The 26,251-nt window shown below is 36.1% G+C and overlaps 4 protein-coding genes and 3 long non-coding RNA genes across 11 annotated transcripts; 2 read left to right on the top strand and 5 right to left on the bottom strand.

Annotated features, from left to right (window-relative positions):
- Positions 1–656: 656 nt before the first annotated feature.
- On the top strand, positions 657–3,128 carry LOC9311702. Of its 2 annotated transcripts, XM_021024735.1 has the most exons (9): positions 657–974; positions 1,110–1,201; positions 1,304–1,406; positions 1,481–1,680; positions 1,760–1,891; positions 1,974–2,081; positions 2,158–2,564; positions 2,666–2,819; positions 2,919–3,128. In XM_021024735.1, the coding sequence occupies exons 1-9, from the start codon at positions 770–772 to the stop codon at positions 3,126–3,128; spliced, it is 1,611 nt and encodes a 536-aa protein (XP_020880394.1). In that variant the 5' UTR covers positions 657–769. The 2 variants fall into 2 exon arrangements, with proteins under 2 accessions (XP_020880394.1, XP_020880395.1); XM_021024736.1 differs by lacking the exons at positions 2,666–2,819; positions 2,919–3,128 and having other exon boundaries at positions 1,974–2,091; positions 2,208–2,409.
- On the bottom strand, positions 3,092–10,849 carry LOC9313375 (endoribonuclease Dicer homolog 3). 3 transcript variants are annotated; one of them, XM_021024733.1, is made up of 24 exons: positions 10,593–10,849; positions 10,299–10,470; positions 10,035–10,148; positions 9,456–9,590; positions 9,291–9,360; positions 9,089–9,126; positions 8,881–9,012; positions 8,632–8,784; positions 8,364–8,493; positions 8,164–8,269; positions 7,892–8,084; positions 7,643–7,803; positions 7,233–7,558; positions 6,758–7,029; positions 6,152–6,672; positions 5,978–6,072; positions 5,641–5,870; positions 5,344–5,553; positions 4,794–5,261; positions 4,433–4,705; positions 4,008–4,334; positions 3,792–3,924; positions 3,588–3,699; positions 3,092–3,502 (listed from the first exon to the last, which is right to left on the bottom strand). In XM_021024733.1, the coding sequence occupies exons 1-24, from the start codon at positions 10,730–10,732 to the stop codon at positions 3,298–3,300; spliced, it is 4,716 nt and encodes a 1,571-aa protein (XP_020880392.1). In that variant the 5' UTR covers positions 10,733–10,849; the 3' UTR covers positions 3,092–3,297. The 3 variants fall into 3 exon arrangements, with proteins under 3 accessions (XP_020880392.1, XP_020880391.1, XP_020880393.1); XM_021024732.1 differs by having other exon boundaries at positions 10,299–10,473; positions 10,593–10,848; XM_021024734.1 differs by having other exon boundaries at positions 8,164–8,251; positions 10,299–10,473; positions 10,593–10,845.
- A 501-nt stretch (positions 10,850–11,350) lies between these two features.
- Positions 11,351–11,844, bottom strand: LOC110228677. The gene is made up of 2 exons (XR_002332147.1): positions 11,758–11,844; positions 11,351–11,688 (listed from the first exon to the last, which is right to left on the bottom strand). It is a non-coding gene; the product is annotated as an uncharacterized LOC110228677 (long non-coding RNA).
- A 2,017-nt stretch (positions 11,845–13,861) lies between these two features.
- On the top strand, positions 13,862–15,386 carry LOC110228003. 2 transcript variants are annotated; one of them, XR_002331601.1, is made up of 3 exons: positions 13,862–14,138; positions 14,897–14,999; positions 15,093–15,386. It is a non-coding gene; the product is annotated as an uncharacterized LOC110228003 (long non-coding RNA). The 2 variants fall into 2 exon arrangements; XR_002331602.1 differs by having other exon boundaries at positions 13,865–14,138; positions 15,112–15,386.
- LOC110228004 lies at positions 14,772–16,135 on the bottom strand. The gene is made up of 2 exons (XR_002331603.1): positions 15,852–16,135; positions 14,772–14,966 (listed from the first exon to the last, which is right to left on the bottom strand). It is a non-coding gene; the product is annotated as an uncharacterized LOC110228004 (long non-coding RNA).
- Positions 16,136–17,190: 1,055 nt separating this feature from the next.
- On the bottom strand, positions 17,191–19,548 carry LOC9311698. The gene is made up of 5 exons (XM_002875584.2): positions 19,201–19,548; positions 17,906–18,011; positions 17,770–17,822; positions 17,559–17,684; positions 17,191–17,475 (listed from the first exon to the last, which is right to left on the bottom strand). Exons 1-5 carry the CDS (start codon positions 19,465–19,467, stop codon positions 17,323–17,325), a joined length of 705 nt encoding a protein of 234 aa, XP_002875630.2. The 5' UTR covers positions 19,468–19,548; the 3' UTR covers positions 17,191–17,322.
- A 2,265-nt stretch (positions 19,549–21,813) lies between these two features.
- LOC9313374 (endoglucanase 16) lies at positions 21,814–24,581 on the bottom strand. The gene is made up of 8 exons (XM_002875583.2): positions 24,125–24,581; positions 23,815–24,027; positions 23,514–23,714; positions 23,257–23,334; positions 23,002–23,151; positions 22,808–22,916; positions 22,547–22,710; positions 21,814–22,400 (listed from the first exon to the last, which is right to left on the bottom strand). The coding sequence occupies exons 1-8, from the start codon at positions 24,353–24,355 to the stop codon at positions 22,080–22,082; spliced, it is 1,467 nt and encodes a 488-aa protein (XP_002875629.1). The 5' UTR covers positions 24,356–24,581; the 3' UTR covers positions 21,814–22,079.
- Positions 24,582–26,251: the final 1,670 nt, after the last annotated feature.

Here is a 26,251-nt window from a genome sequence, read left to right as displayed (position 1 = left end):
AACTTCTATCCCTTTAATTAAACAAGCTTTAAGATTCCGATACACCCAAAGAAACTACAAACGAAATAATATCAGAACTTACCCAATTCCTCCGGCGGCTTTGTCGGAGAGAGTTTCCTCCTCGGGGATACTCTGAGTACCCGCTTCTCCTTCTCGGGGCCTTCCCGCGTATGCTGCTTCCTCGGTACTTCGTCGTTTTGTTTATTCCCAGCCATCTCGAAGGTTTCTATCTCGCCGGAGGTTTCTCAAGTCGTCTTCGCCGGAAAAACTTCAACTTTCTATTCGCCGGTTTTTGGAGTTCAATGCGATGCCTCAAATCAAGTATCCAACAATTCGAACGGTGATGTCGAAAAACGAAGATGGATGAATGAATTTCGAACTGATTTCAACTTCTCTATCCAATCTCTCCGTCTCTCTCTCCTTCTTCTTCTTCGTTTTCTTCGACAGTTTTTTTTTTTTTTTTTTTAAAACCGCAACAAAAATCTAAAGAAACTAAACCGGTCAGTAACTGTGCGGTTTGGTTTAATTTGTTAGGGGCATTTTCGTCATTAAATGTTGTAACTGTCAAAACATGAGATTGAAATCTCAGTTTGCCAATCTGTGAGAGAAAATCTTTTTTTCCCTCCAAACGTGAAAATTTCTTTTCTTTTTATTAGTTTATTATGTTTTGATAAAATTACCCTCATACAATCTTCGTCCTCTTCCTTGAACACCAAGATTCAAACATATTTTCTTGGTTCTGAAAATTTCTACCAAAATCCGACAAAAAATGGAAGGTGTTAGAAGAGCAGAGGTGATCGTTACCAAGAGATGTTCGAAGCTGCGCGTGGAGTTCACGCCTTCACTACGTGGCAGTCGCATATCGGAGCCTTTTTCTCCTGCCACCACCAATGCTTCCTCCCGGTTCCAACCACCAGTTCGATCCGACGGACCTTTCTCTGGTCTAATCATCTGTGTAACTGGTCTCTCTAAAGGTACAGTAAAACATCTATAAATTAATGCTCGATAAATTAATATCTGGATAATTCAACTTTTGCCAAAATCAATCGGCGTATTTGTAATGAAAATCTGAACTAGTTCTTGAATTGAGAATCAATTCTTGTATGCAGAAGCAAGGAAACAGGTTAAGGAAGCTACAGAGAGACTTGGTGGTGAATATAGTCCTCTTTTGCATTCTCTATGTACACATTTGGTTGTTCAGATATCCTTTTGTTACTAAAGAATTTGAGTAATCTCTGGAAATAATAAAATGAACATTTCTGTAGTTTTGTGTTAGTTTTTCTTAACATAAAAAGGAGTTTACAGTTATGATGGATGCAAGTTTGAGCATGCCTTGAAACATGGAAGAAGAGAGACTTTGCATATCGTTACGCTTGGCTGGTTTGTGGATAGTGTCCGTAGAAATGGTGAGTATGTCTTTAACCGAGTTTGCGCATACTTTATCATGAAGTTTATCAAACTAGTTGTGATTTGATTGTAGTTAAGTTGGGTGAGTCTTTCTACGCGGTAAAAAAGCTTGGAGACACTAAGGTGAATGTAGATGGATCTAAATCGGTTTACGCGGTAGAAAAACCACCTAGAGGAATGCAAGGAACAAAGTTCACAGGAAGCAAGGACTTGGCCTTGTCAGGCTATTCAGTTTTTATCGATCCTGATATTTCAGAAGAAGTGAGACGCCGGGTTAGTCCTAAACACCTTATGAGTTTTAAAAGATTGTTGCAACGCCCGTGGATCAACGGCTACATTCCAAGTCTTGCAGGTTTCACAGGTGGCTGTTGAAGGAGGTGCCAAGCTTATGAATCAATGGTTCATTGGATGTAATGCAAGTCATGTTGTATGTGAAGCTGGTTCTGTCCTGAGATATCTTGGTCACTCGAGTAATTTGGTTACAGTAAGCTAATAAGAACTCTTCCATTGTTACATATACCGCAAATTATCCGTTTTTTGGTTGTGTAAAATGTCGCCTGTTTCAGCCAGTATGGCTTCAGAAGACGTTGGAAGAGAAACCAATGCAAAATGTTGTTCGAATGTCAGCTGATTTGGCAAGAGATGTTATAACAATGCTTGAGAATCTTGTGAAGGTATCTTATGGTTGTTATTTTGTCTGTGGACAAGTATTCATGAAGTCTCTAGTCCTTTAATGTTGTGTTTGTATAGGGATCCCGCATGGAATGTGTTCTTGAAGATGCCTCGATGTTAAGAAATAGAACGACAACATACAAAGAAAGGCAGAAGATTGTGGAATCCGCCAAAAAGGCTGTCACAAATCACCACGCAAAGGCATTTCATCTTCTCTATATTTCATCTTCGGAAACCAACCTATCGCTAAACCGCACTCTATTTTCTTTGTTCTTCAAACAGATGGGCAAGATGCTGATCCAGCCGAATCAGACCAGCCTTCTAGATTCTATTTGTTGGACAGTATCTGAACCAACCTCAACAGCTAGTGTTATCATAGATAGTTTTAACAACAACGAAGATATCGAAAGAAAATCTTTATCTGCCTTCTTTGATGATAAAACCAATGATTCATTCCCTCACTCCATAAGACTGCTCACAGAAAGGTTCCCATTTTCTTTTTCATCTCTGTAACTTTATATATATCCAAGCTACCCTTTTAGTTATGTAAATCTCATGTCGTTTTTTGTTGTTATGGCATGAACAGTGAGAGAATGGAATTGGTATACAAAAACCATTTTATAACATTACTACTTCCAATTGATTGGTATGGTGAGATGGGACCTTCTTCCAGGTCGTATTTTAGTGAAACCGGCTTTACATGTCAGCAGATTCTACAACACATCTATGCATTCTATCAGGTAGCAATGTCCGAATATATAATATGAGTGTCAGGATCTCGTTGGCGAGACCACTTTCAAAGCAGTTTGTGTTTGTATGCACTTTCTCAACTTTCTCAGGAAAATATGTCTGAGGAGGAAATCAAAGCAGCAATTCACACCAACTCGAGGCAGAGTGAAAAGCTCCGAGCAGTGGACTCGATGATGAAAGGCGGGAAGACTGTATTCAAACGGATTCAGTTTCTTGGATCCCGGAAAGGCTTTGAGATGCTTAAACGTGTTAGTAGCTTCAATTGTAGTAATGTCTATGAGCTTATCATTAAGGCATAACAGTTGACAGATAAATTAGATATTCAGATACAAAAATACAAACCTAGTTGACACACTAGACATTTCCATGGTTAAACTTGTTAACTGGATTATTTGGGAGTTTTTGCTTTTGCAAGATCTGCTCGAGATCACCAAATGTAGTATTAAATTGTTAACAGTAGACATTATTCTACTTTTGTATTGTGACGATCTTGCGGCGCTCGAGCTCATAAAGCAATTCCACGACTGCAGAGTCGAAGGAACTTTTCTTGTCAGGCCTGGCTTCTCCAGCATACATCACAGCCCCACGGTTGGGTATCCTTAGGGTTATGGTCGATGTGAAACTGCTGAAGCTAGTTCGCTTCTCATCGCCATCTGTGAATTCAAACGGAGTTCTGTGCAGACACAAGAAAGTTATCAGTTTAAGATTGGTCAGGACACATGAGAGCAGAGAAAAAAGGAACCAAAATGAGAAGTCACCTGGATTTCTCTTCCGAGGTATCAAAAGTAGGCGTTGGCCAAAGATGCTTCTTGCAGAACTCATGTAGAGTTCCACGAGGCCCGCCTTTCTTCGTGTTTATAGGTCCAATAACTGAAAATTATTAAACCATGAAATGCAGAACCCTGGATACAAAAAACTGAATAAGAAAAGAAGAATCTCTAAAGGTATATAACAGTGCTTACCTGGAATCACTATACTCTGGATTTCAATAGAATCTGAAGTCGGAGTTTCTCTGTCGCTATGATTGCAAGCAAGATTGACATCCATGGAACTTTGATTATCCCCGATCGAAATTTTACGTGAAATGTTTCTCTTCTGAAAACCCAAAGAAAGTTTCAGCACATGAAAACATCTCACACACACCAACACGCTAAGTGGAAACATCAGAATATATATACCTCAAGTTGCGTAAGCAGATGTGAAGCTGCTTTTCCCAAGGCCAGTTTATTTGTCTGTTCAGATCCATCTCCAGTTAGAAGAACATCGCCCAGCTGCAAGTGGATCGTGGCTTGTGCCTTGACACCATCATTTGAACATTTCTCTCGGAAGAAATACCCAAGAGAGTCGCATAGCTCATTGAGCTCCCGGTACGGAGGAAGCTGAAGTTTATCTGGAGTTACAAGTGGAGAAAGCAACGGCTCAAAGACTCTCCACACTTGATCGAGATCTAACCTTGTATCGATCAGCAATGCCCCAGCGATACTCTCCACCACATCTCCAAGAGCCTAAACCAAAGCAGGCAAGTATGTCAACTTATTTGCTCTCTTTGTAATCTGAAATCTCATGCAGGGACTTTAAATGGTCATGCAAGTATGTGTTTTACCTTAGGGCCCTGTATTGAAGGGATTGATCTACCTGTCTCATCTGGTTTTTGGAAGGACATCAGATACTCGTTTATTTGATTCTCAAGAACCGTAGCACAGCGTTGAAGGTGGATATGCAGATTATTTTTCACTGCAACTTGCGCAAAATTTTCATTATTTACACATGCAGAACGAAGATCAGTCATCTCTCCAGGCCCCGTTTGTTCGTAGGTGTTAAAAAGATGACGAGTGATTAGAAAATCCAGTACAGAATCGCCAAGAAACTCCAATCTCTGTTTGAGGAACAAAATGATAGCATGAGATTAGAAAACTGGGAATAAGTCAGCCAAATAATGCAGGGTGAAAATGATGAAGTCATACCTCGTATGAATAGGATTCATGAACAGAGGAGTGTGTGATAGCCTCTTTTAAAAGGAACTTTGCAGAGAATTCATGTTGGATCTTTCTCTCCAACTCTGTGAGCTCATCGTCTTTAGGGATGTAACACCGTAGAGAAACTCTACTGATGGCTTCAACGACTAGGTTTGGGTCAAAATCGACGTTAACACCGAGCCATTTCATCATATGGAGAGAAGCAGTCAATCCACCACTTACATAATAGGCACCAATCAAGGCCTCAGCGCAATCTGATACAGATTTTGAAACTGTCCATCTATGACCCATGTCGCAAGACTTGCCGATTTTGATAGTCATGTTTTCTGTGAAGAATTTTGGGTCCAATGGTACTTCTCTAGTATCAATCCCACACTTGCAAGGAACTGGAAAAAGAGAAAATTGACCAGGTGCAGTCCAGCGACGCGGTTCAAAAGCGCCGTTTCTTATGTATCCCTATCAAACCAATCCCATTTATAAGATATTTCATTAGTGCTCTGACTGATATAATACAATACTTACAAATGTTAGAAGATACCTGTAGTTTGCGATTGGTTGCCAAGCGATGAAGATTTGAGTTAGATATGATCGATTGCCTCTGCCGTGATAGTTGTCCCTCGTCTTTGTCAGGATACTTAAGGAATAGATAACAGCTCGCAACATACTTCAAGACTGAATCCCCCAGCAGTTCCAACCGCTCCATTGAAAATGCTTCGGGGCATGTAAGTGTTGTTACTGCTTCAAGAATCTGATTTATTGAACCAATACAAAAGTTTCATGACAATCTCGATATCTAGTTTCATCTCTTAATGACAGATAGTGTCAAAAACCATACCGATGTACTTGATATACTGAAGTTATCGATGCTACAATCAATCTCTTCCCTAAGCTGGCTAGCCAACATTAGAGACTCTAGGCGGTGCATCACTGAGGGCAGCAAGTAGATTGATTTTAGAACAGCACGCGGTACATCAATTCTGGCCAAAAGCTCTGGAGGCAAATGTGCATGGATATTTGGTTTTTTTTTTCTAACATTGCCAGCTTTTGGTTCTGCCTTCACAACCACTGTCCATTTACATTGGAAACAACATCTTAGAGCTCATGCACTACAGTATCCTGAGAGCATATACAATGTATCCATGTGTCAGAGAAATTTTCACGAATCAACTTACTCTCTTCATTGAAGTCGACTAAAAGGTTGTGCGCATGGTGACTCTGCTTCAACTTCATCAACGGCTGATTTGGGTGCGCCAAAACAATCCCATACCTGATTAAAGGGAATAAGATTAACTAGAGAGTCATCATAAGTAGATTGAGAGAACAGCCATATCAAGAATATCACTTACTTTTTATTAAAATATTCTGCATAAGTAGCATATTCTGACGAGGCGTCGCACTCAAACGGGCTCAGAGCAGAAGAATCCCTTACCGCTTCAACTATAGAGTATATCCTTCCAGTATGAATTGCAATGACCACAAGTTCTTCAAGACTATTTTTATCAGACGAAGCGTTGGCAAAATGAATCAGATTCGTTTCTTCCATTTTATCGTCAAGTAAGACTTCCTGATCGGATGAGGTGTTGCACTGATTCCCATCACTAACCTGAAGTTCAAGAAGAGAATTTTTCTTCAAGAACTCAACTATTGAGGCACAGGAGTTGATAGCTGACCAATCAATTGTCGCACTCGAAGCTAGATCCTTTGTTTCAACTGGTAGCAGTAGAAACATAAAGGAAGGGTGCCAAAGAGAACTTGTGTCAGTTTGAAGCAAAAATTCTCTCTTTGTTCCCTGTGACTTAGATCCAACAAACAACTTTCCAAACATGCCATTAAAGAAAAACTGCTGAAAATACTTTCCTTTGACCAACTGCATCCAAACACACAAAGAAGACATTAAGTTCAAACCATGAAACAAGAAAACTGTACAAATCCTACGGATCAGAGTTGTGTACCTCCTCTTGACTCAAACGTATCTGGCCACAAGGTGAGACAGAAGCCTTCACAAGCTTCCTGACCAAGTAAAGGTCCATCTCAACATTACCAACATCCTCGGCGAGTGTTGACTCAAGCAAAAGAGAGAAACTCGAGTATACTTCGCCAGAAATATTACAACAGAAGTCAAACTTATAAGCCTGAAAGATGGCGCCATCAATATTTTCTCCCCAGGTTCCTGACAATGCGTTTGCACAGGTTGTTCCGTGCAACTCCTTACGTTTTTTTGAACCTGTCCAGAGAAAAAAAAAAGGAATGTATACATAAATAAACAAATTAAGACAAGCTACATGACCTTAGACAGACATATCATATGCATATGCTGGTGTGTGTCAGTGTATGTGTGTGTGTGTGAATCAACAGCGACTGATGGAGGAATTAAAGACTAAAATTACCGACACCAACTAATCGACGAATTAACAAAATAAAACATACCTGCAGCCGATGAAGATGATTTACTTTTAGAAGAGGCAACCTTCTCTTTGGCGTTGGATTGTAAAAGATTGTTATCCAAGCGTAACTTCTTACATGGTGGTAACTGCTCATTTCTGCTAGGAGGATCAATCATAGTTTGTGTGGAAGCTGCTTCCTCAGATACAGTTATGTTAGAATCTGGGATAACCATGGTTCCAATCTCCTTCACGCCATGGGCATTTGTCACTGGAGGTGGACACGATTTCAAGTTTGGAGCTTCTGGATCTCGAATTGGGACTTCTCTTCGCATAAGGTCATACAGATGGTCTCTTTGTTTCGGGTTCCCCCTACAATAATTAGTATTAAAAAAATGAGCTACATAAGAACGCACTGTTTGTAAACATTTTGTGTTAATCAAGATTGCTTCTTACCTTTCAAGAAACATGATAGACTTAGAATTACTCTGTTTGGCATGTTCTTGAGACTGCGAGTAACTACACACTGTTTTGGGCAGGTCAAAACACACCATGCATGAGCAATTTGGAACCTGAAATCCCTCTTCAACCGCATCCGTGATAAACAAAAGATTCACCTGCATTCATTAAAAAGCTTTCAGAGAAGACAAAATATAAACATTTCTCAATCTATAAAACATCTTACTGTGATGAAGAACAGCTAACCTTGCCCTCATGAAATAAATTAGGGATTTCAATTTGCGTTTTCTGTGCTGATGCATTGGTGGAGAGGTTGTTTCCGACTAAATACAAGACATTTAGGTAAGATAAAGAGGCTTCTTTCTTCACGAATCTTTCGATCACTTCCGCAGTTATAATTCTCTCAACTAAAATAAGGCACTGTTTTTGCTTTTCACCTCTGCAAGCAAATTGAAATCGTCAGAACAGATAGAGATTTTGTTGCAATCTTGGGAGTTGGAAAAACAATTTAAATTTACCTAAATGAATCCAATAGATGAAAGAGTTCTTTTAACTTTGGAGATACATGTCCAGAATTTACTGCTGACAGACGGTTTTGCTGCAAATCTACCGAATTCTTATCTTCTGTTAAATAACACAAATGAGGCACAGTGAAAAAGATTGAATTAATGTCTAGAAGTAGATTCCTCAATGAAATATAGAGCTTTGAATACAGTACCTTGCTGCAAATACACCCCAATTGTGGATAAAATATCCTCTAGAAATTCCTTGCACACCATTGACCATTCTTTATAAGTTTCACTTTCCTCTTTCGTATCTGAGATTTTCTCCAAGCAGACTTCAGCCGCCTATCACGAAAGCAAGATGAAAGAAAAGAATTTTAATCAGCCCAGTATGTAGTGGTAGCGGGAGAAAAAACTAACAATGAGTAAGCAAATGATGAACTGGTAATAAAATCAAAACTGGTAGTATGTGATAGAAAATACCAAGTGTGCGCAAATCAGGCCAAGATTATCAAGGCAATGCAAAATCTCTTTGTAGTCGATGGACAATCTCTTTTGATATGTCTCAAACTTATTATCAATGTTGAGAAAACTGCCTTTTTCCAACTCTTGAAGCCTTCTAAGAGAAGTATCAAACTGTAGGAAAAAAAACAGAATCTTTTTCAAGCACTCTGAAACATAATAGGAAAGAGTCATGTTCTGGCTCATATTCAGTGAGCATATAGTAAATACCTTGAGGTGTGAAGTCTCTAACTTTTCTTTCAATTCCAAACTACGGAATGGTGATGGGTCATAGAATATTGGACCTTCTTTTACTGCTTTAGCAAACTTTTCTACCCCTTTCCCCTCTTCAGAATTAAAAATCTGAATTCAAAGTAAAAGTTGCGTAACATTAATTTGTAAACTATATATGTTTCCTTGTAACACAAAAGCAAAGTACCTTTGAGTCCATGAGTCTCTCAAGTTCTGATACTTGACCTGCATAGTTAGAGGGAGAGGAAACACTTTAGAGGCGGCTAACAAAACACTTGCAGTATGAGTTTATATTACATACATGAGGTTGAAACATTAAAAACTAGTTACAAAAAGCAGGATCTTTGGTTTGGCAAACAGAGGAAATAAGAAACTTTTAAATAGCATGCCTTTTCTAACGACGGCTGATGCTGTCAATCCAAATATCTTCGGTTTGTTAGTGGATTCGTGATAGAATTCCTTCATGACAACAAGAAAGAATCTGTTTGTTGACAAATTATGGAAACTCTATTTATGAAAAACTAATAGATCTTATCATTACTGAAAAAACACACCTTCATTAACTTTGCATAGGGATGATTACCAGTGGTGCGGTGGCATTCGTCTAATATTAGAAGACATACCATCTCTAGTTTCAGAAATGCACTTCTAAGGGCATCCAACAGTATTTGAGGAGTCATAACCAGAATCTGAACTAGACAAAACACGATGTCATTGCAGATAATAGACAGATCCCTTGTGTTTGGCAACAGAAAATAAGTATGTGATAGCTGTTAGTGAGATCATTGCAGTCAAAAATCTACGTCAATGGCTCAAGCAAACAAGTTCAAACAAAATAATTATGAAAGAATGAACAATGGAAGAAGAAACAACCCCAAAACTATAGGGAGCAAATGTACTAACAAATTGGAATGGGCTTTTTAACTAAACAGGTAAACAAACGAAGAATCAACCTCAGAGAACATTCATGACTCAAAATACAACAATGAGCTGGTCAAAGTGGATTACAACATTCTGCCAAAGTTTCACTAACCACACAAAAAGAAATCATGATATATTTCACCAAAACTACTAGCAAGTCACTTTTTGGCGTATAACTTGCAAAACAGATCCAAACAGAAACACAAACTTACATCGTGCTTGCTAACTTCCTCATCCCAGCGCTGAGATGTCCATTTATCAACTCCTTTAGCTCCAAAGTACTCTTCAACCTTCAAATTCACTTGCGCTCTGATCTCACAGCATTGCTAAAACCACACAACAATAAAACATTCAAAAATAAGCTCCCAAGGCGACTCATTTGCCAACATCATCAACTCAAAATGATTAAATCCAAAATAACCATACAAAAGAAAAAGTTTTTCTTTTTACATATATCAATCAAACAAGAGACTTGCCTGTTTAACAATATTGACAGTTGGAGCCAAGAAAATTATCAATCTTTTATCTGTATCAGAACAACCCATGGCTTTGATAAGCATCTTAGTGATCACTGACTTATCAATTCCTGTCCCAAGAACAGCAATTATGTTCCTGTTCTTAGCAACCTCGTACACTTTCAATTCATAACTACTGCACAAGAAGAAAAAGAGTAAACTTTTAGTGAATTAGACTAAAACCCTTGTAAGAAACTCAGAGGAAAACCCATAAGACCCAAAATCAAGTACAAAGAGAGGAAGATGAAGATATACCCATTAGATTCAACCATCGTAGGAGAAGAGACAGAAGCAAGAATTTGATCTCCATCGATTTCAGAGGATTTCCTCTTAAGCGAATTGCTTCCTTGTTGTGAATTTTCCTCCATTTTCTCCGGCTCCAACGAGGAATGCATGACGAACGGAGAAAAAAGGAACACACTTTAACGAGTAGAGGAATTTCGAATTTTGGGTTTTGTGGTTGAATCCGCTTCGACTTTGAGAGAAGAAAATAAAAAGTGATTCTTTTTTCTCTTTTTCTCTTTTTCTCTTTTTCTGAACCTGCACTGCCACTGCATCAAAGTGAACTATGAGACAGAACATGAGTTTCGAATGTGTATTTAATTTTTATTTTAATTAGGAAAAAAATAACTGCATCAACAATTTAGTCAACACTATGCTCCCTCACAAAGAGTGTCATTCTAGAGTTTGATTTTTGTTTCACAAAGAGTGTCATTCCATATTTTCAATGTAACTTTTATACAAAACTTCTTGATTTACCCTTAACTTAAAGCTACTTTTCATTAAATTTGAATCATAAATCACTTATTAAATAGGGACATATATGTATAATTCAATGTTTTCTTAATTTAATACTAAAAAAAGGCTTATGATACTCATTAGGGTTTATTGATAAACATGCTCTAAGGACTCTACCATTGGACTTGCTCTTATAAATATTTGTTCAAAGAGACTCTACCATTGGACTTGCTCTTATAAATATTTCTCCACCATTATTGTCGCTCTTAGGCCTCTAAGAGTATCTCCAATGGCTGGACTCACATTAGGAGTCCAAACCATATTTATAATTGTAAATAATGCAAAATTTGAAATTTAGACACTTAGTTAGTTTTTTATTTTTTTCACACTCCAATGGTAGATCCAAAATTGAGGATCCAAAAATTTAAATTTTTGAAAAAATTTGTAAAAGTCTTTTACAAAACTTGAGACATAAACTATATTTATCATATTAAAAAACTTGAGACACAAGTTCATCTTTGTCCCCTGGTACAAAAGAAAGAAGAACTCGTCTCCATTCATGAAGTTGGTCTCAAAGCATCACCACCACTTCTAGCTACTGTGCTGAAGCCTACTGTTTCACTGACAGAGTCTGATCTCATTTGTTGAAGCCTTTTACATTTCAGAAATGTGATTGACCTACCTTGTCCCAAGGAAGAAGAATTACCTTGCTTCATTGGTAATAACCTCAAGCATTGATCAAATTCATGCAGATAGATCATCTCTTGCTACTTCTCCAATTAACTTCAACAAAACAGAGCAAACTTGATCAAATTCATGTGGATAGACACAAAGAAATAAAGAAAGACGAAAGAGAGATAAGTATTAACCTAACAAGCATTGATCATACACAAAGCATAAACAAAACATGATGTAGACAGTTTACTAAACAAAGCAAACTTGTTTTGGAAACTATTGAGATTAAAGAAAAATCAAGACATTGAAAGAAGATAAGAAAAAACCCTTAGAAAAAAAACAATAATCTCTACTTGTGGATGACTAAATTGAAACATGAGATTTAACTTACAGAGGACTATATGTATATCACTTGTAGAAGACAACAAAGAGAGAAGAAGAAGAGAGTTGCTAAAATAAAGTTTCAGAGACAATTAGCATGTTCGTTTCGTCGCCGCAACTACCTGCTGCTGCGGCAGACGTAAGTATCCATGTTCGTTTCGTTGCCGCAACTACCTGCGGCATAACGCTGCGTTCTGCGGCAAAAAAATTTGGACGCTATTTAAATTCAGCGTCAAACGATTGAATAGCTGCGATCTATGTGGTAAATGACAATATTACCCTTAATATGTTTAAGAAATCACAAAGAAACCTAAACCTAAGGAGGGGGTATTGAAGCAAAGAATGTCATAGAATTTAATAGAATTGAATTAAAGACATAAATACAGATTTACAAGTACTTGTAAAGATTTTTTAAAATCTTTCTTTCAAATTCTACGAATATTCTACAACAATTTAATAGAAAAGAAAAGAAATTTCAATAGAATTGAAAAGAAATTTCAATAGAATTGAAAAGATATATTTACAAAATTCTTCTACCTCTTGTTATCCCTCCGGAGAGCTTCCACGAAATTACCCCGGTGGCAGAAATGACGGTGGCAACAGATGTGGAAGCCACCGCTGGTCACCGTAGCGGTGGTGACGGTGGCGATGGAAAGAAGAAGTGTGTGTGTTCACCGTCGAAGCATCCAAGATTTTATAATAAACAATAATTAATTTAATAAATTTCAAAAGTATCGAAAATCTAGCAACAACATTCTTATCTAATAAAATTGGAGCATATCCATAACGAATAAAATAACAAACATGCTTCAGCACTGATGAGTATCAAATAATTTTTTTGCTTTGTTGTTCTCACGTTAACAAAAACAGAGATCACGATTCACGACTCACGAGCACACCCGAAACCTTGCAGATGTCGCAGCTACCAAAGCAAGCGTGTCATTGTCATCCTAGCTTGTGCTCACGATGATATGGAGATCAATCCGAAGTTGTTGTGTCGTTGCCGTCGTTTGGCGTTGTTTCATTTTGACTCACCGTGGTTGATTCTCGATCAACTCCGTCAAATGGAAAGAGAGACACGGCTAAGACATGGTCACATGGCATCTCTGGAGGATACGAGAAAACATGAGAAGTGAGGTCTCATGTGGAGATGTGATGAAAGAGACAGTAATCTCGTTAACACAAAAAAGAGAGAAAGGGAGAAGAGGAGAGAGAGAGAGAGAGCCATGAAGAAAAGGAGAGAGTTGGAGAAGTCGCATAGGTGGTGGAAACCACTGGTGGCTCTATTAGCACATGTCATGGTTGTGGAAACTCTCGATGGTGGTGAAGGATCAAGCTTGGAGCAGATCAGAGGTGGAAAAGAAGATATGTTGCACATGAGTTCATAGCTAATGGTTCGCACATGAGGCTCTTGGTTGCTCTAGAAGAGATGTCAATGTTAAGATGAATCATTTGAGGGAAATTTTGTTGAGGTCTTGGCTCCAGAAGAGATGACAATGAGAAGAAGAACCATTTGAAGTCCGTACGTCTTTTTTTTTTCCACCGAAATCACAACATAAAGGCTCAGAATTTGTTCAATACATTTTACACTAATTTTTCTATTAAATTCTTGTCAAATAATGGTGTCATAGAATTTTACATAACACTGAATAACACTTGAATTTAATAGAACTAAGAATTCAACAAATTGAATAACACTAGAATTAAAAATATTTTAAAAGAATGGTTACAAATAGTTATTTCAATAACACAAGAATTTAATAGAATCTACAAAAAGTCAAAATGAATAACACTAGAATTCAAATTCTGTTTAATTCTATCAATTTCCTTCGTCCAATACCCCCCCCCCCTAAAAAGCTACGCTTCTCTTCTTCTCTTCTCTCTTTTACACATTCGATCTCTCTTACTGAAACAACAGAGAAGTAAGCTCGGCGATTTCGAGTTTGTTCCCAGACGAGTTTGTTCTTGATTCAGCTTCCTCTGTTCATCAATCTCCTGACTTCAAAGGTAAATTTGATTTCGTTTGCAATTTGGATTTAGTCCCTCCTAATTTCAATCTATATCTCTAATTCATGCTTACGTTTTTGCCATTCAATGGATTTTTGTATTGAGAATGTTCTGTAATATGGGTTTATTCGATTTCAAGTAGTCCTTTTTAAACCCATCTTCTCCGTGAGTTGTTTCATAGTGATTTCTCTAACTAAAGTTTTTACTTTAGGCATTAGATGAGCTTACTTATTGATTTTTGAGAATTGGGTATTTGAACTTGCAGATCTATTTATCATTTGTTGAATTAACAACACTCACTACAAATTTTAAAGGTTTTAGCTAAAAGCTAGTCTTTTTGTTGTTTGTGTCATCTGCTATGTTCCCATTGTAGTTCATAAGAAAGTTTGTTTTGAAGAACTTGTCAAGGGTTCACAGTATTGTAGTTCATAAGAGACTTTGTTTAAGAAGAGTTCATATTAGTTACTGTTTCATGTCTTCACTAACGCTTGTTAATTGAGTCTCATGCTTTATGATTCTGTCTCTTGCTTCACGAAAGTAAAGTCCACCTTTAGGTGTCAAAATGAGTAGTACAACTAAAGGGTAGTAGTATTGATATATAATCTCTGACGTTAAAGGCTTAAAGCTGTTGTCTTGGGTTTATTTTGTTGTAGAAAATAGCTCAAAACTGATGGTCTTTTAGATATGTATCTAGAGAATCTAGATAAATGTATTGAAACCTTATTTTATGACAAGTTATTGGGTACAACATTGTGCAGTGACTTTGGATTTGACCCACTTGGACTTGGAGAAGTTCCAGAGAACCTTGAGAGATACAAAGAATCAGAGCTCATCCACTGTAGATGGGCTATGCTCGCTGTTGTAAGTTTCATTATCCAATCTTTGTCTTATCATAAAGGTTTAGTCTTGTTAAGTTTAATCTAATTGAGTTGGTGTGTGATGTTTATCTTAAAGGTTTAGTCTTCGTTTATAGGATTCTGTGTGCAACAGTCGGCTTACCCGGGGACTGGACCATTGGAGAACCTAGCAACTCACTTGGCGATATTGTTATTCCTTCCAACTAATGAATGTAAAAATAGAAATATGTACCTTATGAGCTTTATGTGTATCAAAAACAGTGTGTAAGGAAAGTCAGATTTGTGAAAACCTGTATTTTGTCTTGGTACTCGATTTGCTCGTGTGAGCTTGAATTCTAAGTGATGAAACCTTTTGAACCCAAATAAGGTTAATTTGTAATATATTAAATCTTGTCCTTCTTACAAATAAGGTTAATTTGTAATATATTAAGTGATGTAATATATTAAAGAAACATTGTAAGCTCATGACTATTTGTTAGATTTCTCAACAATCACATTCACATACTATAAACTCCATAATAAAAGAAACACTGTTAGCTCATGACTATTTAAATTATACCTAAACAAATATTTCATATGGATATAAATATATTTAAATTACATTTTATTTTTAATTATACAAATTTATAAAAATAAAATAAGAATTAAATGAAAATTGTCGCAGCGGCGACGAAACGAACAGATGCGACAGCGGCAGCGGTGACGAAACGAACAACAACCTGCGGTAGTGTTTGCCGCCGCCGCTGCCGCCTGCGGCGACGAAACGAACAGACTAAATGAAACAAAAGTATTGTTTAACCCTTACATCTATATCACTTGTTGGAAGATAAAGCCTTGTCCTGTATGACCCAAAAACCTCAATTTGCAACAAAGAACAAGCAAGAATTAGAGATTGCAGTTTTCGAAACTAAACAATACTCAAAGAGAGAATGAAGCAATTACTTATCGAAATCAAGCAAGACTGCCTAAATTCGTCTTCAATCATGGCTAATAACTACCAACAGAGACTGCTTAATCTTTCAAATTAAGCTAATCAAGCTAAAATGAAAAACCCTAATTTTTTAAAACTCAAAGAACCCTTATTTCGATTTGCATAAAATGGAAGATTCTATCACGAGCTACACATTAAATCAGATAGATTCATACCATTTGAAAGAAATTGGAGCTTCCTTGAACACAAATCTCACGATTTGGTGAACCATTCTCGAACGGTAGAAACCAAACTCTCCGATTTGAACCAGAGTCGGTGGAAAATGAAGACAACAGCAGAACGACCACTCAGACAACACCATTTGAGACTCATTTCGGTTCTCAAATCGACGGATTTGGGTTCCGATTTCGCCATCAGTGATAGATGAACAAGAGAGAGGAAGAGTCGAGGAAAACTGTTAAAGAGAGAAAACACAGGCCTAATTTTTTTTTTCTTTTTACACATATTTTCTACCAACCAAAAAGTGACACGTATGCAAGTCTAAATCTGGTGGAAATATCCAAAGTTGTAACCGGATCTATTTCTTTTATTTAGTTTTTTTATTTATTTTTAGATCTTTTATCTTTTATACATCCATTTAGATCCACCGATAATGGTGCTCTAAATCCCAATGGACCTGACCCAGGGCCGGCTCAATTAATTTAGAGTCTTGGTACAAATCTTAAAAATTGGCTCTTTTCATACCAAAAAAAAAAAAAATTGGGCCTTTGTTATGTTAAAAAAACTTAAAAATTAACCACTTTCATACTAAATAAAATATTTAGGCTTTTTTTATAATAAAGATATCTTAAAGTTTTAAAAATTACATTTTTTTCTATACAGAAAAAAAAAATTTGGGCCCTTAAATTTACCCAAAAAAATTGGACCCAGAACAATTGCTCCACTTGCACACCCCAAACGCCGGCACTGACCTGACTCATTCTATTTTGTCGTTCCAGATTTTAAGATTTATATTGGATATATACTGCTGATTTATAACTTTTCTTCAGTGTGCAAGCTGAAGGATGTGTTAAGATCATCTAATTCTAATGTGACTTTTAAGTTGTTTTGTCGGAGCTTATTTATAATTTGTAGGGTCAGGAGGATTTCGGTCGGGTCGAGTTTTTGGTCAGGAAGGTCGGGTCAAAACATAATCTAACTACATTAACAACACCCAGCTTGAAAATGAGATAAATACTACTATAGAACTCGAACACAGAAGAAGAATCAAAAATACTGTTTTGCAAATTAATTAGTGAAGAATTTTCTCAAAGCCAAAGGAAGAAGAGAGAGGCAATATACATATAAATGAAACCAGCCAAAATATTACTCATTTTCAGATATTTTAGATATGTCACTAAATTTGAGAAAATGAGTAATATTTTGTTTCACTTGTAGCATGACCATATGCAGCAATGAGTAGTGCATTAGCTCGAGCATAGTCCCTTCTCCTTGTCAATTGGGAACTAAGTGATGGAAACATTTTCAATGCGAGTTTCCTGCCACCATCCTATGAAGAAAATAAAATCTTTATTGCAACTGATGAGAGGTTAGACATGAAATCATAAAACTTTGAGAGTGAGGATTCATCACCCGGCTATAAATACTAAGTTTAAAATGTTTCTTCCATGTCGAAGGAGCAACGGAACTAACAGAAATGTTAGATGTGAGAAGTATTCCTGTCCATAATCCATATCCAAGTCCTGCATTGTAGGCAGCCTAAGATATAAAGACACAATCATGTTTTAGTTTATTGAATCCATATCATAAATACTGAAGTAGAAAAAGATGAGTAATTTTTTACCATGATATTGTCGTCTTCATAGAGAATCATTTTCGCTACAAATGCCTTGGTTCCTACAACATTAAAGACACTAAATTGAATTTAAGTCTAACGCAAAGAACACCGCAACAAAACCACAGTGAAATATCATTCTTACCGGATGGAACATCTAGAGTACGAATCAGTTCTAGCATTGATTTTTCTTTGAAACGAGATCTTGGGATATTTTGAACTACAACTTGCCGCCGAGGAGTATCATATACCTTTACAGATTTAACACACAAAACTCAATCAACTTTGACGGATATATCAAAATGACTAAAGTGCAATTTCCAGTATTCACCAAGAAAACAGTGTACAAAGCATGTCTTAGTTACAAACAGGTTAATTAATCGTAAATCTTCTATCATCCAATATTATTTTCATTCATATAATTCCTATAGATAACAATCGAACCTTGTAAATATAAATTATGATTAACCAAAAGTGGAATATCTTAATTAACTTCACAAAGCCTACAATCTCGTAGTTCCCAGTTCTAGGGGTTTTTAGTATTTTTTTTTTCTTTATTATATAGTTCTAGGGTTTCAGAAGAAAAACAATTTTCCTATCCTTTATATTATAAAGCACAAGTCACAAGACCAATAAAATTTTGCCACATAGATTTCTATTTATTTATAATTTTATTTAGAAAAAAAACAATTCTAAAAGAAATTAGAGATCGTGTAAGAAAAGGAAAAAATTAAAATAAACTGATATTTTAACGAAACAAAAACTGTAAAAAAACCTATATCCCTAAAATTGCTCACACTAACAACACGTTCAACTCAGATCATGGCATGATTTAAACTGATTCATCTCCTATTTAAGTCCAATCAATTCAACTTCTTCTTTAATTGATTTTTTTCTATATTCCTCTCCATCGTTTTTTCTTGTGGTTGCCATAGAAACCAAAGGTTAAAATTTTATTCAGGTTAATGCTTAAACTTTATTCCTATTCATTCATTAATTCATCCATTTTCTCTATAACTCATGTTAATTCTAATTTTATCAATCACAGTAGGAAGATGTCTCAGGATTTACTAAAAGGATAGAGAGCAAAGGATTTTATGTCTTCAAAAGGCACAAGAATTAGAAGCAATAGTTGTAAGAGATCTTTGGTTGCTAATCTGGCCAGAAACTCCATTAAGAGGTGATCTAGGCTAATAGCTATCGTTTACGTTCTGACACTTACCATATTAAAAAAAACCAGTTATGATTTCTTACGTAATTTCATTACCATTTGTGAGGTATAAGACTTTTCCTCCATTGTTCGTTTCTATTACAGTTACACTCTAACCTTATAGCTTAAAGAAAAATATTAGAACTAATAAGCAAAAATATTAATCAAGTATTCAACCCGTGCTCGCACGGGTCATAATTCTAGTAGAAAATAAATTAGTAGCGATTCACCTGAGCAGAACAAGATCCCTTGTCGTCGAATTTCAGCACAGCCAAAGCTCCGGACAAGGTAGGGTCAATCCCAATGATCCAGTGTGGCTTAAAATTCTCTTGAATCGCCTCGTCGTAGTTTGGTGAAGAATAAGAGAGAGGATTCAACAATTCTTGCTTCATCAAAGCCTTCTCTTTGGCCTTATCATGTGAGGAGAAAAATCGAGAACGGAAAGATTTGAGCTTAGAGGAGAGAGTCATTGCCCTTAGAGTCTCTACACGAATCATGGAAGTAAGGAAAGTAATTAAGCACAAAAGTAATCAACTCACGTTCATAAAAAGTTTGTAATAATGGACCGCAAACGTAGAACTAAGCAAACCATTATCTAAAAACTTTTTTGTACATACGTCATAGTCTCATAGATTCATTGGAGCCTAAAAGAACTTATGTCTCCCAAAGTTAAATATTACTCAAACGAAAAGAATAAGAACTTACTTCTTTTTCCTCTTTCACTGTTTCGTTTAGTTCTTATACTTCAACAGAAATTTTCTGAACAAAACACGATATTAAACAACATGAAACTTGATTGTGCGCAGCTAGATCGTTTCAGATACGACGAAATCCACTATTGTGAGTAAGAAAATTGGCATATGAGAATATGCTCTGCTCTCTTGTTTGATCACTCCTTGCCCTATAAGATTCGATCGATCTAGAAAATATTATCTGAAGCAACGAAACGAGTCACTATTTAATGTTTAAAATAATCTTATTTGTTACGTGTTAGGGTTTTTAATTTTTTTTTATATTTATTAATTTAATTTATGCAAAACAAATCCGAATAAAGGGTTTAAATATTTTTTAGTTAAACAAGTATGATTTTACATCCCAGAAAGATATTCCGCTTTACCTTTCCAACATGACTCACATGAACGACATTATCAACATAAAATAAAATTTCACTAAAACAACCCAACTTCAAAAATAGATAAATATAATTTAGTAATTTACACATACGTACCTCTCTCTAACACACATTAATAACATCAAATATTTTCATATAATTTCTCTATCATCTAATAACGTAACCAACGGAATATCAAGTAACGTCACGAACCATGGTTCTCGAAGAAAGAAGGAAAAAATATGTCTAGGGTTTAAGAAGAAAGAGGTAAACAATTTTATTTTTAGAGATTCACCTAAGCAGAACAAGATCCCATGTCATTTTTCAACTAGGCCAAAGCTCCGGACAAGTCAGGGTCAATTCCAATGATCCAGTTTGGCCCAGCAGCATTCTCTTGAGTCTTTGCATCCTCGTTTAGTGAAGGAAAAGAGAGAGAGAACCCAACATAAAATTTCATTGATTTCAACTAAAGTTTTGTACTTCATTTAGTTTATTTGAGAAAAAAAAATTGTTCAAATTACTACCCCGGTATCAAAATCTATGTATAAAAGAGTACGACAAAAATTGTTAAATATGCCTTTTTCCCAATCATTTTATGTAGCTAGCGAAATTAGGCTGCTTCAGTTTCATGGTTTCAAGGAATCAAGGCCGGCTTGAGTGGCGCCAAGTTGACCGTACCAACCAAAAAGGAGCGACTCCTCACGGGCGGCAGTACAAGTTTCTGCTCGCATGATCTTCTAAGACGTGATTGTACTCTTTAATTCATTGTTCGCTCTCTTCATCATATAAAGGTGATAAATATTTCAGATTAGTAAGTTCCTTTGACAAAAAATAATAATAGTATTTTTGTTAGTATTTTAAAATCATAAATTTTAATTTATTTATTTATTTTAATACATATTAGAACTGAAAATAATTATTTTTAAAAGATATATTAGAAAATGTTATGCAAATTACTACATAGACATTAACCAAAAAAAAAAAACATCATTCTACACAAAACAAAAAAATGGAGTTTAAAATAGGCCTGGGCAAAAAAACCGTACCCGAGTACCCGAACCGAAACCGACCCGAAAAAACCGGTTCGGGGCGGGTACGGGTATTAGCTATTTACCCTATTGGGTCTTGTAACGGCGTACCCGTGGGTATAGGGTAAAACCCGATCCGAACCCGATACCCGAACGAGTATCCGATTACCCGAAATTATATATACTTATACATATAAAAACTTTATATATATCTAATATTCAAGCTAAATACATTTATCTCCAAATATCCGAGAATAATGACCAAAAACTAAATATACTTATATTTAAATATTTAAGACTAAATATATTTATATGCGAGATACTTGTAAATTTTTGGAATATTTGGATAAAATTCCGGTTATTCGGATAAAATGTTGGGTAAAATTAGGATATTAGGGTAAAATTTCGGGTAAAATTTGGATATTAGGGTAAAATTTTCGGGTATTTGGGTAAATTTTTGGGTATTTGGGTATAATCGGGTATAAAATACCCGAACCCGAAGGGTACCCGATTTTTTTAGGTATTTAGCGGTTCTGAAAATCTAAACCCGAACCCGATTGGACCCGAACCGAAACCGAACCGATATTTTAGATTTACCCTATTGGGTCCTAAACTCCTCTACCCGAAAGACCCGTACCCGATTGGGTTTTACCCGAACCCGACCCGCATACCCGAATGCCCAGCCCTAGTTTAAAACAACAATCTACGTGAAACGGAATGAGTTTTATCCTTCCGGCTATTCATTAATTTCACTTAATTATTGTTTCAAATCATTAGGGCTTATTATTATACCCATGCAATTTTATATTTTGGAGAAAACATGATTCCAAAAAGCTACCTACAAAGGCAAAAGAAAATGAAAAATAGAATTACATTGCATGGCCACACAGGTGTATGCAATTTTAGTAGGTAAGGGAAACCCTAGAAGAATACTTTCATCAAAGTAGTCTCGAATGTGGTACAAAAGGCTCTAAGCCGCAGCGAGCTTGGCGAGAACACCAACGGCGATAGAGTTGATGTAAGTGCAAGGTTCTGTGTACACGGAAGTCCATCGGAGATCCTGGAACTTGTCTTGACGGTCAGGTCCTCCCAAGATGGCTCCGGTGAGCTCGTTAGCGTTAGGTACGTTCTTGTTGTACCATTTCACGAAGCTCAATGGGCAACTTAACGGCGCGTTGGCTTCATGCATGGGCACTGAGGCTCCTCTGTGATGGGCTTGCTTTGGTGGGTTTGGTCCGAACCCAACCATGTACGATCTTCCTTGTGGGTTATGCCCTAGTATGTAGTCAATCTGTAACATGCATATAATGATAACACATTAGGTATATATATCTAACATATTATATATTACTTCATAATTCATATGTGAAAAATAAGGAAACACATAAATATTTTGTGTATGTTTGGTTTGCATTCTTATGGAAAAATATATAATACCTGTTTTTTAGCGAAAGCCATGAGGTGTGTTGAATCGAATTGGTGGCTACCGCAAGAGATCTTTTGGTTGTGTTTCTGTAGTATATCAGCGTAGGTTGAGAACAAGAAGGCGGTGGCGGTGACATATTGACTGTTGGCTCCATCCCTCAAGTGAATCATACCACCTAAATATGTTAATCAAGAAGATCACACTATGATTAATCATACCGTATATATTAAGTTTTACAAATATGTATATATGTTAATGCATGGAGGCAAGACCTGGGGTAGTAAAAACTTGGTGGTAAGGACTTCCGGGAAGATTAGAGCATACAAAACTATCTGCTTGTTGTTTGTATAGATCAAGTCCTTTTGCGCCTTCGAAGATCAACTGCATTTACATATATATTTTTATACATAAATAGGTTTCGAAAAAAAAGAAAATCTAATTAACTTTTGATATGTGTTATATATACCTTAGTGATGAGGATCTGCGCACCAGCGTATTTGAGATCCCAGCTGAATTCAGCGACGTAAGCGCTTATGGCTTCGAATTTGAGGTAGCTAAGGTACAAATCATTCCTTGTCGCCTTGTATAGCCATGTTGCCGCCCATATCAACTCGTCCTTCACATTATTTGTCAAAATTAATATCAATTACAACATGAACAAAGACAACAAAAAGCGATATTTGAAGGAAAAAATGATTTAGAAGTTAGAGATGAGTTTTACATTGTAACCGGAGTTAGAACAATAAAACGGGCATTCTCCATCGTATGTACCCTTGTGGCTTTTGGCTAGCTTGAAAAGCTGAAATTGAGATTTTGATCAGATCTTTAGTTCTTTTATTGATTAAAGGAATTCTCTACAAAAATATATCATATTTTCTACCAAAATCAACAAATTAGTCTTTATTTTAAAAATTAACAAAAGAGTTTAAAACAATAAAGTATTTATGTATAAAAAAATGCATAAATTAATAAGCATACCAATTTGGCTTTGTTGAGAAGCCGGCGTGCATATTTGTGGTCAACATGGCGGAAAACGATGGAGGAAGCGGCGAATGCAGCGGCGGCTTCCGCAGCGATCTCGGTTCCTGGAACTTTATCGCTTATCTCCAACACCGTCCTTGGCGTCTTCATGTTCTCGGGTCTCGCCCAGCACTGGTGGTCCGCGTTTGGATCACCAACCTATTTGATCATATTCATAGGCACAACCATTTTAAATTGTACGTTCATCTTTCTAGCATGATGTAATTGCAAAATACTAATTTGATTATTCGTTTGAAACCTGAACATAGAGGCGGTTCTTGCGAGAAGCACATTTGAGGAAATAATCTGTACCCCAACGGATAGCAGCACGAGCGTTTTCGAGCTCTCCCGTGGCTCGGAGTTCTTTCTCATAGGTAATGGTAGACCAAGCAAGCGTTGTGATCGTAAACGCCATTGGAAGACCATACTTTACATTGTCTCCTGCGTCATAGTACCCTCCCGACAAATCCACCTATACATAAATAATTATCTCATTATTTCTTGTAACCTTAAATCTGATTTCTGTATATACATGATTTGTTCGAGGTAAAAATATAATCCAAACTTACATTTACGAGTTTGCCATCGTCGAGAGCAGAATCACCTCTCCATGGAACCCTATTGTTAGGAGGGAGTTTGCCTGATCTTTGAGCCTCCAAGAAGATGAGGGATTTGGTTAAAGCATCTTTGTAGTTTATGTTAGTACCATTGACACAAACAATGCTTATGATTCCATAGAGACCCAACAATATGGCCCTAATCACAACATTTCCTCTTCCTTTATCCCCATAATTACCCATAATTTCAAATGTAATGTTTGTAATAAAAATGCCAACTCTTATATAAGAAGTGGAAACAAAGAAAAGGAAACTGAATCTTTTTTTTTCTCTGTATTTTTTTGTGAAGTTCTGTTTGTTTTTTGTTTCAACAAAAAACGAAAAACAATTGCATGCTTTTCGTTTTTTCTTGTTTTTTTTTATTGTTTTATTGTTTTTATTTTTTCTACTTCTTCCTCCGGTTTTATATATTTTTAAGATGGCGGGAACGATTAGGGGAAACTTATAATAGAAATTTTCTTAGAAGGTTAAGTTTAGGTTTACTAATCTTGACTTAGAGATTCACATCCATCGGTCACTAGTTTTTTCTGTCTTATTTTTGTTCTTGTTTTTTTTTTTTTTCTAATTTGTAAGATCCTAAATAAAGGTGATTGGATTCTTAGAATTTTCGATTAATTTAGATCATACATTGTTCCTTTTCGGATGGTTAGACGTAATTTAGTCTATCGTTGGGAAAAAAAAAGATTTTAAAGAAAAATAAGAGGACATGAATAAATTTCAGACGGTAGTACAACTACAACATCCGTGGCCAAAGCCCAAAGGTCAACCCAATTATTGAAACCTTGTTTGTGAAAAATATCATAAGATCTCTATGGACAAAGTTGATATAGAAATTCTTATTATATTGGCCAAAAACGTTTCTGCCGTTATTTCAGAGTAGTGCATGATAAATTTTCTGAGTATTCAATGAACGTATGTAGGCCCGCCCAATTTTACAGAGAATCATGCTCAATAAACGACTGGTGTTTAGTGATGATTCAATTCGCCTTAGTCCTTTGAGGTCAATATATTAACCAGAAATACGGGACTTCTCGTAGTTCACGTTACATCAAGTCCTAGAGTGAATAGGAAAGATACATTTCATGTTTACCTCATGAAATGGGAAGAAACGCTGAGCACTGAAGTCTGAATACATTGGAAGTTCGAATATGAGGCAGCAACTAGACTCGATAAGAATTTCAATTTATACATTCTAACACCTCCATGATTCTTAATTATCTTCCTCCACTTAAGTTCATTATACTCGTGCAGCGGGAACTTAAGTTTAGACTGTTGCTTGGTTTATTTGAGTTATGAGGTTGAAGAAAGACTATAAGCAAAGGTCTGCTAAAAGGAAAACATATGATAAGTCTCTAAATATTCATAAGTTTTATATTTAGTATAATAATATAATAATATAAGTTAGCTTTGGTATCTACTTTGATTAACTTCATCTTTTGAATCTTGAGCTCAGTTGTTTTTGTAACACTATCATATGATGGATATTTAGATTGCCGAACTTGTAAAATATATATATCCTTGATGTTGTTATTTCTTTTATTTGTGTTTTATCAAAAAAGAAAAAAATAGTTTGATTTGTGAGTAAGGATGAGATCGAGAGGTTCAATTAGGCTGTGAGCTCAATGTGTTAACGGGGAAAGCTATTTTTGGTTAGTTTAAGAGACAAGGCTGAAGAAAGACTAACCACAAAAGATCTTCTTAAAGGAAAACAAAGTAGATAAGAGTATCTTCTCTGATTATTTTGATCTATTGATTCTAATTATTTTCTTGAGCTCTGTTCTTGTTGTATGAGCTACATGTAATAATGTTTCCATATAGTGGATATTGTTGGATTAATCTAATTCATACTGATCTAGCCTAACTCGTAAAAACGTTGGTGTGTTTTTTTTCTTTTCATGCTTTCACATTTTATTTTTTTCATATTCATTTGTGTTTTATGATGAAACTTTCATCATTCGTCTGGATTTTTTTTTATGAGGAATGCTGAGATTGAGGTTTAATTAGGTTGTGCAGATGACCTTGGCCTCAACAGCGGGAAATCAGCGGTCGATTGAGCTAACTATTCTTTCCTCCGCTAGC

Source organism: Arabidopsis lyrata (assembly GCF_000004255.2).
Source record: "Arabidopsis lyrata subsp. lyrata unplaced genomic scaffold ARALYscaffold_5, whole genome shotgun sequence".
NCBI classification, from domain to species: domain Eukaryota; kingdom Viridiplantae; phylum Streptophyta; class Magnoliopsida; order Brassicales; family Brassicaceae; genus Arabidopsis; species Arabidopsis lyrata.
Note: the sequence above shows the minus strand (reverse complement) of the source record. Positions and strands in the feature narration are given on the sequence as shown.